This window comes from Chiroxiphia lanceolata, chromosome 5 (genome assembly GCF_009829145.1).
Source record: "Chiroxiphia lanceolata isolate bChiLan1 chromosome 5, bChiLan1.pri, whole genome shotgun sequence".
NCBI classification, from domain to species: Eukaryota; Metazoa; Chordata; class Aves; order Passeriformes; family Pipridae; genus Chiroxiphia; species Chiroxiphia lanceolata.
The window spans coordinates 503647-515596 of NC_045641.1; the positions used below are offsets into that span (position 1 = coordinate 503647).

Consider the following 11950-nt stretch of genomic DNA (forward strand, 5'->3'; position numbering starts at 1 on the left):
CCGCGCACGCGTGTGCGGTGCCAGCCCTGAGCCACCACCGCAGTGTGTGGGAAGCCGCGTGCGGAGCGGCTCCATCCGGCTGCATCCGGCTGCGTTGCCATGGAGCCGGGGGCTCTCGGGATTCTCGGCACCCCCCATCCCGGGAGGGCACCGCACGCTGCCGGGCTGGGGGGGGGGCTCTCGAAGGTGAGGGTCACCGGAGGGTGACAAACCCCAGGGGTCCCTCTCGGCCTTGTCCCTCTGTGCCCCGGTGGCTGCACCTGCAAAGCCAGATCCCGCTGGCAAAGCCAGATCCCGCTGGCAAAGCCGGATCCCGCTGGCAAAGCCAGATCCCGCTGGCAATCCGGATCCCACTGACCACCCCGTTCCATCGTCCCTCGGGGGAGAGATGAGTGGAGCCCCTGGATCTGACTGGGTCCGACCCATCAGTACCAGTAATCCCCGTGCCCTGTCCCCCCAGCACCACCTCCCCCTGCACCCATCCCCTGTACCCCCAGTACCTGTTCCTGTCCCTCCCAGCACCCATCCCTGTCCCCCATTCCAGACCTGCCCCTGCACCCATCTTCATCCTCTCCAGCACCCATCCCTGTCCTCCCAGCACCTGTCCCCCCCTCCTCCCCATTTCTGTCCCTGTCCCCCCCACACCCATCCCTGTCCCTCCACACCCACTCCTACCCTGCATCCCTGTCCCTCCCACACCCATCCCTGTCACCCCACATCCATTCCCACCCTCCATCCCTGTCCTCCCCACACCCATCCCTGTCACCCCACAATCATTTCCACCCCACATCCCTGTCCCCTCCACACCCATCCCTGTCCCCCCCACACCCATCCCTATCCCCCCCACACCCATCCCTGTCCCCCCCACACCCATCCCTGTCCCCCCCACACCCATCCCTGTCCCCCCACACCCCTCCTGCCCCCCCGACTCCCATTCCCGAGGCAGTGCCCCAGCCCCTCCCTCTCCCGCGCGGGTTCGTGCCCGGTGGCACACGGCGCCGGCCCCGCTCCCTAATCCCGGCTCGGTGGGATTAGCGCTGCCCGCGCTTCCCGCCGGGACTAATCCACAGCTGCCGCCACCGGCGGGACAGCCCCGGGGACCCCTGCGGCTCCGGCCAGCCCGGTGGCTCGGGCCCCACCGCGGGGCCACCGGCTCCGGGGTCCTGCCGGGGGGTCGGGATCTGCTTGTGTGGCCCCGCACCGGGGGTCCCGGGGGTCGGTGCCGGTGCTGGCGTGTCCCCCGTGGGATCTGTCCCCGGGATGGGCACCGTGCCGTGCGGTGCCGTGCCATCCCTCGGCCCTGGCGCGCGTCTGGCCGGGCAGGGGATCCAGGGACGCCCTAATCCGGATAAACCCCCGGCACGTGGCGCGGGGGCTGCCAGGCCGGTGGGAGCTCCGAGGGGCGCCCCTGGGCCCGCCCCGGCCCGGTACCGCCCGTGTCCCATTGTCGGGTCCCCAAACGCGCCCTACACCCCCCTCCCCCGGGTCTCACCCACCCACCCACCTTGGCTCTGCTCTTCCCGCAGGATTCCCTGAACAACAACGGCAGCTTCCCACCGCCCGCTCACCGCACGACCTGGCAGGACGCCCTCCTCCACTCCTCCTCCTCCTCCTCTTCCTCACACACTGGTGAGCGCGGGGCGGGGATGGCCACGGGGTCCCGCCCCGCCGCGGGGCCGGGGTGGTCCCGCAGCCCCCCGGGGTGACACGGGCTCTGCCTTCCCGCAGGACACTCGTCTCCCCACGCCTGCATCCTGGACGGACCCTGCCTGGAGAGCCCGCGGGGCCCCGGGGGGGCCCCCCCCTCGCTGCCGCCCTCCCCCTTGGACTCGCAAGGCAACAGCCCCGAGTCCCCGGCACATGGTAACCCATCGCCCCCGAGTGCCGGGCAAGATTTTAACATGAACCTCATCTCCGCAGCGCTCCGAGCTCCGCTGTCCCCGCCGCGCCCCCGCCAGCCGCCCCCTCAACCGTGTCTCTCTCCAACAGGGCCCGCGGCTCCCCCCGGCCCCCCCGACGCCGACCCCCCGCCCCCGGCCCCCGCCGCTGCCCCCCGAGCCCCCACGCAGCCCGAGGCGACCCGGGGGGCCGCCAGCCCGGGGTCCCCCCGCCCGCAGCCCGGCCCCCCGCAGCCCCCCGAGGAGCGGGCGGACGGCACTCGCGTGTGCCCCCCGGAGCCGCTCAGCTCCGACGGGGAGGGTCCCCGGTCCGGCCGGGCGGCCAGCGTGCGCGGGCACCCCTCGGGCTCCTCGGAGACCACCTCGCCCTCCTCGGACCCCGGCATCGAGGCCGACCTCACCAGCCGCACCGCCAAGCCCTTCCTGCCCGGCGGGCGGCACGGGGAGGACCTGAGCTCGCCCGGCTCCGACTCGGACGTGGAGGGGGAGCTCGAGGCGGCCTTCGCCGGCGGGCGCCTGGTCAGCAACATGATCTCCTCCATCTCGGAGACCGAGCTGGACCTGAGCAGCGACAGCAGCAGCGGCCGCTCCTCCCACCTCACCAACTCCATCGAGGAGGCCAGCTCGCCCGGCTCCGAGGGAGAGCTGGAGCCAGAGCTGGAGGCGCCAGGCCTGATGGGCATCAAGGACTCACTGCTGCTCGACAAGGGCAAGGAGGAGGAGGAGGAGCCCACGGAAAGGGGGCCGCCGGAGCGCGGCGTGGTGAGGCGGGAGAGCCTGGCCGAGCTGAAGATGGAGGGGTACTACGACAGCCTGGACCCGGCCGACTGCCCCGCGCCCGAGGGCCAGACCGAGGTCTCTGCCTCCAGCCCCCTGGACCTGAAGATCGACCCGGACCACAGCCTGGAGAGCATCCGCCGCTCCTTCTACCTGCCCGTGGGGCCCAAGCTGATGCCCGAGGCGGACGAGGAGGACAATAGTGAATATGACTCTGACTCGGAGTCAGAGCCCGACCTGAGCGAGGACTCGGACTCGCCTTGGCTGCTCAGCAACCTGGTCAACAAAATGATCTCGGAGGGCTCGTACCCCATCAAGTGCCCGGACGAGTGCTTCCAGAACACCCACTCGCTGTGCGACACCATCTCCCCGGCCTCCGACCTGGAGCCCGAGATCCTGAGCGAGGCGCTGGACGAGGAGCCCGTCCCGCGGGACTCTCCGGCGGGGCCGGGGGACGCGGCGGTGCCGCGGTGCCAGCGCGCCATCGAGCTGGTGGACATGGAGACGCTGCGCAGCTCCCTGGAGTGCGCCGAGGACGAGCGAGGCCTGGACGCCGCCACGGAGCCGCCGCCGGAGCCGCCGGCCGACGAGCCGGGCCCCTTCCTCTTCCTCAGCAACCCCACCAACGACACCATCGCGCCCGTCTTCCCGGGGCGCCCCGTCACCCTCGACAGGCTGGATGCCTCCGAGGTCCTGGCCACCTTCGGCTGCCGTCCCGCGCCGCCGCGCGTCCCGCCACGCGCGTCCCCCGGCGCCGAGCCCGCCGTCACCGGGGACCACCACGGTGCCGGGGACCAGCACAGCGCCGGGGACCAGCGCACAGCCAGCCCCGAGGGCTGGACCGTCGACAGGGACCTGGACTCGGGGGTCCTGGAGGCCGACGACATGATCGACGACGTCCGGTTAGTGCCCCCCGACGCCGACCCCGCCACGCTGGACGTCTCCACCGCCAAGACCAACCGCGGCTTCGCCATGGCCTTCGACGAGGACGAGGGGTCCTTCCTGCCCGGCTCCCCCTTCCCCACGGCCCCGCGGCGGGGCAGCTTCGGGGGGGAGCTGCCTCCCGTCCCCAGGGCGCTGGAGCCGCCAGCGCTGGACGAGTCGCTGGCCTACGACTCGGTGAAGTACACGCTGGTGGTGGACGAGCACACGCAGCTGGAGCTGGTGAGCCTGCGGCGCTGCACGTCCGTGCTGAGCGACGACAGCGACCTGCTGCGCGCCTGCGACCGCTGCGACATGGACGACGAGGTGGCCTTCGGGGACGGGCTGGTGGCCCCCGACGCGCACAGCTCCTCCGAGGACTCGTCCCCCGAGGCCGACCTCCAGTTCTCCAAGAAGTTCCTCAACGTCTTCGTCAACAGCACCTCGCGCTCCTCCAGTAAGTGGCCGTGTTGTGCCGTGGTGTGTCGTGGCAGGTGGTGCTGTGCCACTTTGTGCCGTGCTGGGCAGTCCTGGGCTGCTCTGCATGGCCTTGGTAGAGCGGCTGCCCTTCCGTGTCCTGCCCCAGCCATCCTGGCCGTGGCACCATCCCTGTGTGCCATGTCATGGGATGTCATGGGAGGTGGGACAGGGGGTCACAGGGATCCTCAACCCTGCTCTGCTGGAGGGGGGTGTTCAGTGGGACCCCTTGAAGAGGTGATGGCTCCCTGCACCCCAAGGGTCCTGCAGCCCCCAGGGTGGGGGGAGGGCAGTGACGGGTGTGTCCCCCACACCAGGGGGTGGGAGCTGCCCCTGGGCCTCATGGAAGCCCCCACCTCCCCAGGCACAGAGTCCTTCGGGCTGTTCTCCTGCATGGTGAACGGGGAGGAGCGGGAGCAGACCCACCGCGCTGTCTTCAGGTGAGCAGCAACCCCAACCACAGGTGCCATGGGGGGTCTCCGGGACCCTCTGCCTGCCCACATCCTCCACCCATCCCTCCACCCGTTCCTCCATCCCTCCCTCCATCCCTCCACCCCTCCATCCATCCCCCCAGGTTCATCCCCCGCCACGAGGACGAGCTGGAGCTGGATGTGGACGACCCCATCCTGGTGGAGCTGGAGGAGGATGACTACTGGTACCGGGGGTACAACATGCGGACGGGGGAGAGGGGCATCTTCCCCGCCTTCTACGCCCACGAGGTGGTCGGCCAGGCCCGGGACGCCATCGGTAGGAGCCCGTGGGGTCCCCAGGGACGTGGGGGGGGGGAGGTCTTGGGGGTCTCGGGGCACCCTCTCCTCGTCCCCTCTCCTCGCCCAGGCCTGAAGAGGAACCCGTGCTGGGTGGAGCGGTTCAACGTGCAGTTCCTGGGCTCCGTGGAGGTCCCGTATCACCAGGGCAACGGGATCCTCTGTGCCGCCATGCAGAAGGTGAGGGGGGGTTGGCGGGACCCCCACACCGCCTGTGGGACCCCCCACCCCTCACACGGCTCCTCGTGCGCCCCCAGATCGCCACCACCAGGAAGCTGACGGTGCATCTGCGCCCCCCGGCCAGCTGTGACCTGGAGGTGACGCTGCAGGGCATCAAACTCATCCTGACCGTCACCGAGTACAGCCGGGACGAGGAGGTGAGGGCAGGGGGCTGGGGGGCATGGGGAGGGGGACCAGGGGCACGAGGAGATGGAGGGAGGGGTTTGGGGGGCGATGGGGACGGGGTTTGGGGAGATGAGGAGGGGAGGTGGTTTGGGGGGCGACCAGGAGGTGATGGGAGCAGGGGTGTGGGTTTGGGGGGATGAGGAGGGTACGGGGCTTAGGGGTGATGAGGTGATGGGAGGGGGTTTGAGGGGTGACCAGGAGGAGAGGGGAGCGGGTATGAGGGTTTGGGGGGAATGAGAAGGTGAAGGGAGGGGGCTTGGAAGGATGGGGAGGTGAGGGGAGGAGGTTTGGGCGGTGATGGAGTGAGGAGAGGGGGCTTAGGGGGTGACGAGGATGTGAGGGGAGAGGGCTTGGGGGGCTACCAGGAGGTGAGGGGAGGGGATTTAGGGAGGTGATGAGGAGGTGAGGGGCACAGGGGGTGGGTCTGGGGGATGACCAGGAGTTGAGGGGCGTAGGTTTTGGGGGTCTCTGAGCACTCAGCTGACCACCCACACCCCTGCTCTTCCCTCCCAGTTCGAGCGCTGCAGCCACTTCTTCCAGATGAAAAACATCTCCTTCTGTGGGTGCCACCCCCGGAACAGCTGGTGAGACCCCCAACCCCCCATGGGCACCACAGGGGACCCCCATCCCCTGCCAGGGGCACCCACGGACCACACCAGGACCCCCTGCCCACTCCTGGTCCCACTGTGGCTACCCCAGGGCCTTGGTGGGTGTCCCCCTGCCTAGGGCAGGGTAAGGGTGCCCCCCTCGCCCTGTGCCCCCCTCACCCTGTGCCCCCTCACCCTGTGCCCCCCTCACCCTGTGCCCCCCTCACCCTGTGCCCCCCTCACCCTGTACCCCCTCACCCTGTGCCCCCCACAGCTACTTCGGGTTCATCACCAAGCACCCGGTGCTGAGCCGCTTCGCCTGCCACGTGTTCGTGTCCCAGGAGTCCATGAGACACGTGGCCGAGTGTGTCGGGTACGGAGGGGATGGGGACGGGGGGCACAGGGGGCGTGGGACCGTGGGATTGGGTGCAGGGTGGGTGAGGGGGTTGAGGCTGGGAGTTGCTGAGGGCCTGGGGGTGCTGGGGGTCTGGGGAGCTGGGTGCAGGGGGTCTGGGGGTGCAGGGGGTCTGGGTGCCAGGGCACTGAGTGTTGGGGGTCTGGCAGTGCCAGAGGTGAGGGTGCAGTGGAGCTGTGGGTGCTGGGGGACTGGGTGCAGGAGGACTGGGTGCTGGGGGGCTGGCAGTGCTGGGGGTGCTGGGCTATGGGGTGTGAGGGGGCAGGGGTCTGGGGGGCTGGCTGTGCTGGGCTGGGGGTGCAGAGGGGCTGGGGGTGCTGGATGTCTGGGTGCAGGAGGCTGGCTGTGCTGGGAGCCCCTGGGTGCCAGGGAACTGGGACTGTCAGGGCTGGGGGTGTGGGTACAGGGCATCTGGATCCTGGAGAGGTGACTGTGCCAGCTCTGGGGGTGCTGGGGGGCTGGCAGTGCCACAGGTGGGGGTGCAGTGGAGCTGTGGGTGCTGGGGGACTGGGTGCTGAGTCTGGGGGCACTAGGGGGGTCTGGGTGCTGGGGTGTGGCTGTGCCAAGTTTGGGGGTGGGGGGGATTCAGGGGATTGGGGTCCCGGCCCTGAGCCCCCCCGTTGTGCCCGTCCCCGCAGCCGAGCGTTTCAGGAATATTACCAGGAGCACCTGGAATACGCCTGCCCCACAGAGGACATCTACCTGGAGTAGGGGGGCAGCGGGGGGGCTCCTGCTTCCGCACCCCCCTCCAGCCCCACGGCGGCCAGAGACTGTGTGACCCCCAGCCAGCCGGCTTGGCCCCCCCGCACACGCTCCAGCCCAGGCCCCACGGCCCCCCCGCACACCCTCACCGCTTCTCGGGGGGCCGGGGGCCGCCACGGACCACGGGTGGGTATCGGGGTGCGCCCCGGGCACCCCGGGCACGGCGGTGACGCAGCCCGGCCTGGGGGGGCCGGGGAGGAGCCGCCCCCCACCCCCTGCATGAGCAACGCCGGCCCGGGGGGCAGGAGCGGGGAGAAGCCCCCCGGACACGGGGGGGACCGAGAGGGGGGCTCGAGGGGGTGAGTGGGGCCGGGGGGAGGCTGTGGGGGGGCTGAGGGGGGCACGGGGAGGGGGGGGTGTGCCAGGGTGAGCATCTCCATGAAGCCCCCGAGCCCTGCGCGGTGCCAGCCCCCCACCCTGAGGAATGGGGGTCCCCCCCGGCGCTGCAGCCCCCAGGAACGGCCCAAACCCCCCCTCCAACTGCAGCCCCCGGGTCTCCCGCCCCCGGCCCCCTCGTGTCGGTGCCCCCGGCCCCACCTCCCTGCCACCGCTCCGCCATCCCCCTGCCCGGGGGGCCGAGCTCCCCCGAGGGGCCGTGGGGCGCAGCACCGCGCTCGGGCCCCGGGGGGGGGTCCCCGTCGGGGGGATCCCCGTCGGGGGGGTCCCCGTTGGGGGCCCCCCCCGCTCCTCACTGCTGTGCCTGGTGGTTTCTTTGCTTCGGCCCCTCTCGCCCAGCGCTATCGTGACTATAACTCCACCCGCTCTATGTCCCGATATTTATCTGTAACTCAGCAGCCAGAGGAGCCCCGAGAGCCCCCCGAGCCACTGTACGACCCCCGGTTGTCCCCACGCCGTGTCACCCACTTGGTCTTTCAATAAAATATATGCTTGGTGTGACCACGGGACTGGGGGCGCTGCTGGGGGACCCTGGGCCGGGCTGGGGGGGTGCGGGGTGGGGGGCAACCAGAAAACGGGGGGTACCCAGGAGAGGGGGGCAGGCAGGAGAGCGGGGGCACCCAGAGAGTGGGGGGACACCCAGGTGGGTGGGTGCACCTTGGGGAGGGGGCATCAAAGAGTGGGGGCAACCAGGAGAGTGGAGGGTATCCAGGAGAGGGGGGGGACACCCAGGTGAGGGGGGGCGACCAAGAGAGGAAGGGACCCCCAGAAACAGGGGGCACCCAGAGGAGTGGTGGGCACGCAAGAGAGGGGGGACTCAGGAGAGATGGGGTATCCAGGGGCTACCAAGCAGAGGGGACACCCAGGAGAAAGGGCACCCAGGAGAGGGTAGGGGGCACTAAGGAGGGGGGGGAGCAACCAGGAGAGGGGAGTACCAGGAATGTGGGAGGAACCCGGGAGAGGGTGGGGGGCACCAAGGAGAGGGGGGCACTCAGGGCAGGCACCCAGCTGAGGAAGGACCCCCGTGAGGGGGGACATCCAGGAGAGGGGGGGCACCAGGAGAGTGAGAGGCACCAAGGCCGAGGGGGGGTCACCCAGGAGAGGAGGGGGCACTCAGATCTGTGGGGGCACCTGGAGAGGGAGGGCACCCAAGAGTCCTGGCACCCGGGGCCCCCGTGGGAGCTGCTGTAGGTGTAACACTGGGGGCGGTGGCATCGTGAGCACAGGACATGTCCTGGCACCTGTGGGAGCTGTGGGCACCCCAAAATTCAGGCACTGCTGTCCCTCTGGGGCTCCTGTTTGTCCCCAGTCCTACACAGGGACAGGGACAGGCCAGCACGGGAGGGGCTGCTGGAGCTGAGAGACCACAGGACAAAGCGGAGCTTTCTTATAAATTTATTACATAATAATAATAATAATTAATAATAATAATATAATATAAGAAACATAGATCTCTGTGGGGGATGTGTATCACAACGTCAAGGGCGGGAGGCGAATGGCCGCACCTCCATGACTCTGGAGAAGGAGAAATCTCCTCCGGAAAAATCCATACAAAATAAGGGTGAAGTCAAACCGACCCTGGGGAAATTAAAACCGGAACGAAAACCCACAGGTGAGTCCGTCTGGGTGAGAACCAAGAGTGTGTGGATGGCGGGGCCGCGGCGGGAGCCGGGCTGTGCACATGCAGTGGGCGTGAGGGTGGCTCCGCGGGTGGCACATGCATGGGCAGTGAGGGCTGTCCGGGACGGGGCCGGCGGGAGCCAAGTGCTCCGGGTTGTTTTGTCTGGGGGGGAGGGGGTAGGTCACGGACAGGCTGATGGAAAGGGGGTGGGGGGGCGATGGCGCTCGGCTGGACAACGGAAAATACTCCTAAACAACTTCTAAAAAAAAAAAAAACCAAAAAAGAAAAAAAAAACCCTTCGAAGCAGGAATAAAAAAAAAAAAGAAAGTGTCTCCCTTTGTACAGCGGATAAACCCAAGTCGTTGAGAAGCCATGAGAATCACAGTAACCGCCGCGGCCGGGCCCGGCGCCACGGCACGCGCGGCACGGGGCGCGGCACGGCCCGGGGGTGGCCACGGGGGCGGCACGGCCGAGGGGTTGGCGTGGCCCAGGGGCCAGGAGGGCCGAGGGGTGGTCGAGGGCTCGGCACGGCCGAAGGGTCGACGTGGCCGAGGGGCGGTCGAGGGTTTGGCGTGGCCAGCAGGTTGGCGTGGCCGAGGGGTCGGTGTGGCCGAGGGGGCAACCTGGCCACGGGGTTGGCGTGGCCAAGCGGTTGGTGGGGCCAAAGGATGACCAAGGGTTTGGCACGACCGATGGGTGGCTGAGGGGCCAGCGTGGCCAAGGGGCAGGCGAGGGGTCAGCATGGCCGCTGGGTTGGTACGGCCAAGGGTGGCCAAGGGTTCAGCACGGCCGGTGGGTTGGCCAAGGGTTCAGCACGGCCAGTGGGCTGGCACGGCCACAGGGTCAACGTGGCCAAGGGGACGGTGTGGCTGATAGGTTGGCGTGGAGGACAGGTCAGTGTGACCAAGGGGTCGACACGGCTGATGGATTGGCGTGGTCAAGGGGTGGCCAAGGGTTCGGCACGGCCGAGGGGTTGCTGTGGCCGGGGGGTCAGTGTGACCAAGGGGTCAGCGCGGCTGATAGGTTGGTGTGGCCAAGAGGTGACCAAGGGGTTGGCACAGCCGATGGGTTGTCGTGGTCAAGGGGTCGGCACAGTTGATGGGTCAGTGTGACCGAGGGGTCAGTGTGACCCAGGGGTCAGTGTGACCAAGGGGTCAGTGAGGCTGAGGGGTCAGTGTGACTGAGGGGTCAGTGTGGCTGAGGGGTCAGCGTGGCCGAGGGGTCAGCGAGGCTGAGGGGTCAGCTTGGCCAAGGGGTCAGCACAGCTGAGCAGTGGCCACGTGGGTTGGGGCTCTGCCTTCTCCCGGATGGCTTTTCCAAATGCAATGTCTCAGTGGCTCTGGAGATGCCTGGAGGGGATGGTGGCACAGCCGGGAGTGTCACCGACACCGGGAACCCCTCTGCTTCCACAGGGATGGGAAAGGCTGGGAATGGCCACGGGACCAGACCTCGGCCGTTGGGCACTGCGGGGGCCCGGCCAAGGCACCGTGGTGCTGGGTGGGCACCCGGCCCCTGACCATGGCCGAGGGCACTGGGGGGTCGGGATGAGGCCACCTTGGAGCCGGTGGCACCGCGGGGCACAGACTGTGCAGCTGCCCCGGCAGGGCGGGCTCAGGGGGCACAGAGGGGCACGGGGGGGCACAGAGGGGCACGGGGGGGGGCACAGAGGGGCACGGGGGGTGTGGGATGTCTGTGCTGGGGGGGCTCAAGGAGCCGCCCCGAGGCGAAGCCTGTTCGCCCGGTGACCCTGATGCCTTTTCCAAAGCCCCTTGTCCGGCTCTGCCGCATCCCCGCGGCATCGCAGGGACAGGGACCCGCAGCGGGGGACAGGGACGCGAGTCGGGGGGGGGAGAGGGATGCGCGGGGCAGGGGACAGGGATGAGCAGTGGGGAGGGGACAGGGATGCGCAGGGCAGGGGACGGGGATGTACAGGGAGGGGCAAAGGAATGAGCACGGCGGGGGACAGCGATGCGCGACGGGGGAACAGGAACACACGGAGCAGGGGACAGGGATGAGTGGGGCCGGGGACAAAGATGCGCAGGGCTGGAGACAAGAATGCACCGGACAGGGGACAGGGATGCGCGGGGAGGGACAGGGAAGCGCGGGGAGGGACAGGGATGCGCAGCGGGTGGGGGACAGGGACGCACAGCACGGGGCAGAAGATGGGAGTGAGGGGCAGGGGACAGGAATGCGAAGGGTGCGGGACAGGGACGCGAGGGACACGGCGGGAGGGCGGGGAGGCTGCGGGGACAGGGTGGGGGAGCAGGTTTGTGGCAGCCCCGGGCAGTCCCTGGTGCCGCAGACCGCGGCGGGCAGCGCGGGTGGAAGTCGCCTTCTCTGGTGTGAGGCCTGACTGGGACGAGCCGTGGTGTCCCCGGGGACACTCAGTGTTCGCCAACACAGGTACGGCTGCAGCTGCTTGCGCTGGGAGCTGGGGGGGATGCAGGCGGGCACGGCCGCGGCTCCGCGGGGCGGAGCGGGCATCCACCATTTCGGTCCTCGAAAGGACGAGGAGGAAGAGGAGGAGGAGGAGGAGGAGGAGGAAGAGGAAGAGGAGGAGGAGGGCTCCTCAGAAATGGCAAGAAGGCGTCCAGCTCTCCCGGTCCCAGACTGAGCTTTCCGCGGAGCGGTTGCGCTCCGCGGGTTTGTGGCCTCTCGCGGCAAGAGGCGGGTGCAGGCAGGTCTCTAAAGTCGCCCCGAAAACAGCTGCGGAAGGGGCAGAGACCGGGGATGGCCCGGCGGGTCCCGCCGAGCCGCCCGCACTCAGGCCAGCACACTGTCACCTTCCACCGCGCCGCCCGGGTCACCCCCGGCCGCGCCCGAGGGGCTGCGGGGGTCCTGGGGGGCAGCGCTTGGCAGAGCCCCCCGTGCCCCGAGGGCAGGGACAGCCCCGTTCCAGAGGCGTCCTGTCCCCGAGGGGCTGC

At 69.5% G+C, this 11950-nt stretch overlaps 1 protein-coding gene across 1 annotated transcript; it reads left to right on the forward strand.

Moving 5' to 3' along the window:
- Positions 1-1260: 1260 nt before the first annotated feature.
- Positions 1261-7906, forward strand: MAPK8IP2 (mitogen-activated protein kinase 8 interacting protein 2). Its single transcript, XM_032687738.1, has 10 exons — positions 1261-1386; positions 1527-1629; positions 1729-4053; positions 4438-4513; positions 4648-4820; positions 4911-5020; positions 5098-5217; positions 5759-5829; positions 6107-6205; positions 6886-7906. The coding sequence occupies exons 1-10, from the start codon at positions 1261-1263 to the stop codon at positions 6956-6958; spliced, it is 3276 nt and encodes a 1091-aa protein (XP_032543629.1). The 3' UTR covers positions 6959-7906.
- The last annotated feature ends 4044 nt before the right edge of the window (positions 7907-11950 follow it).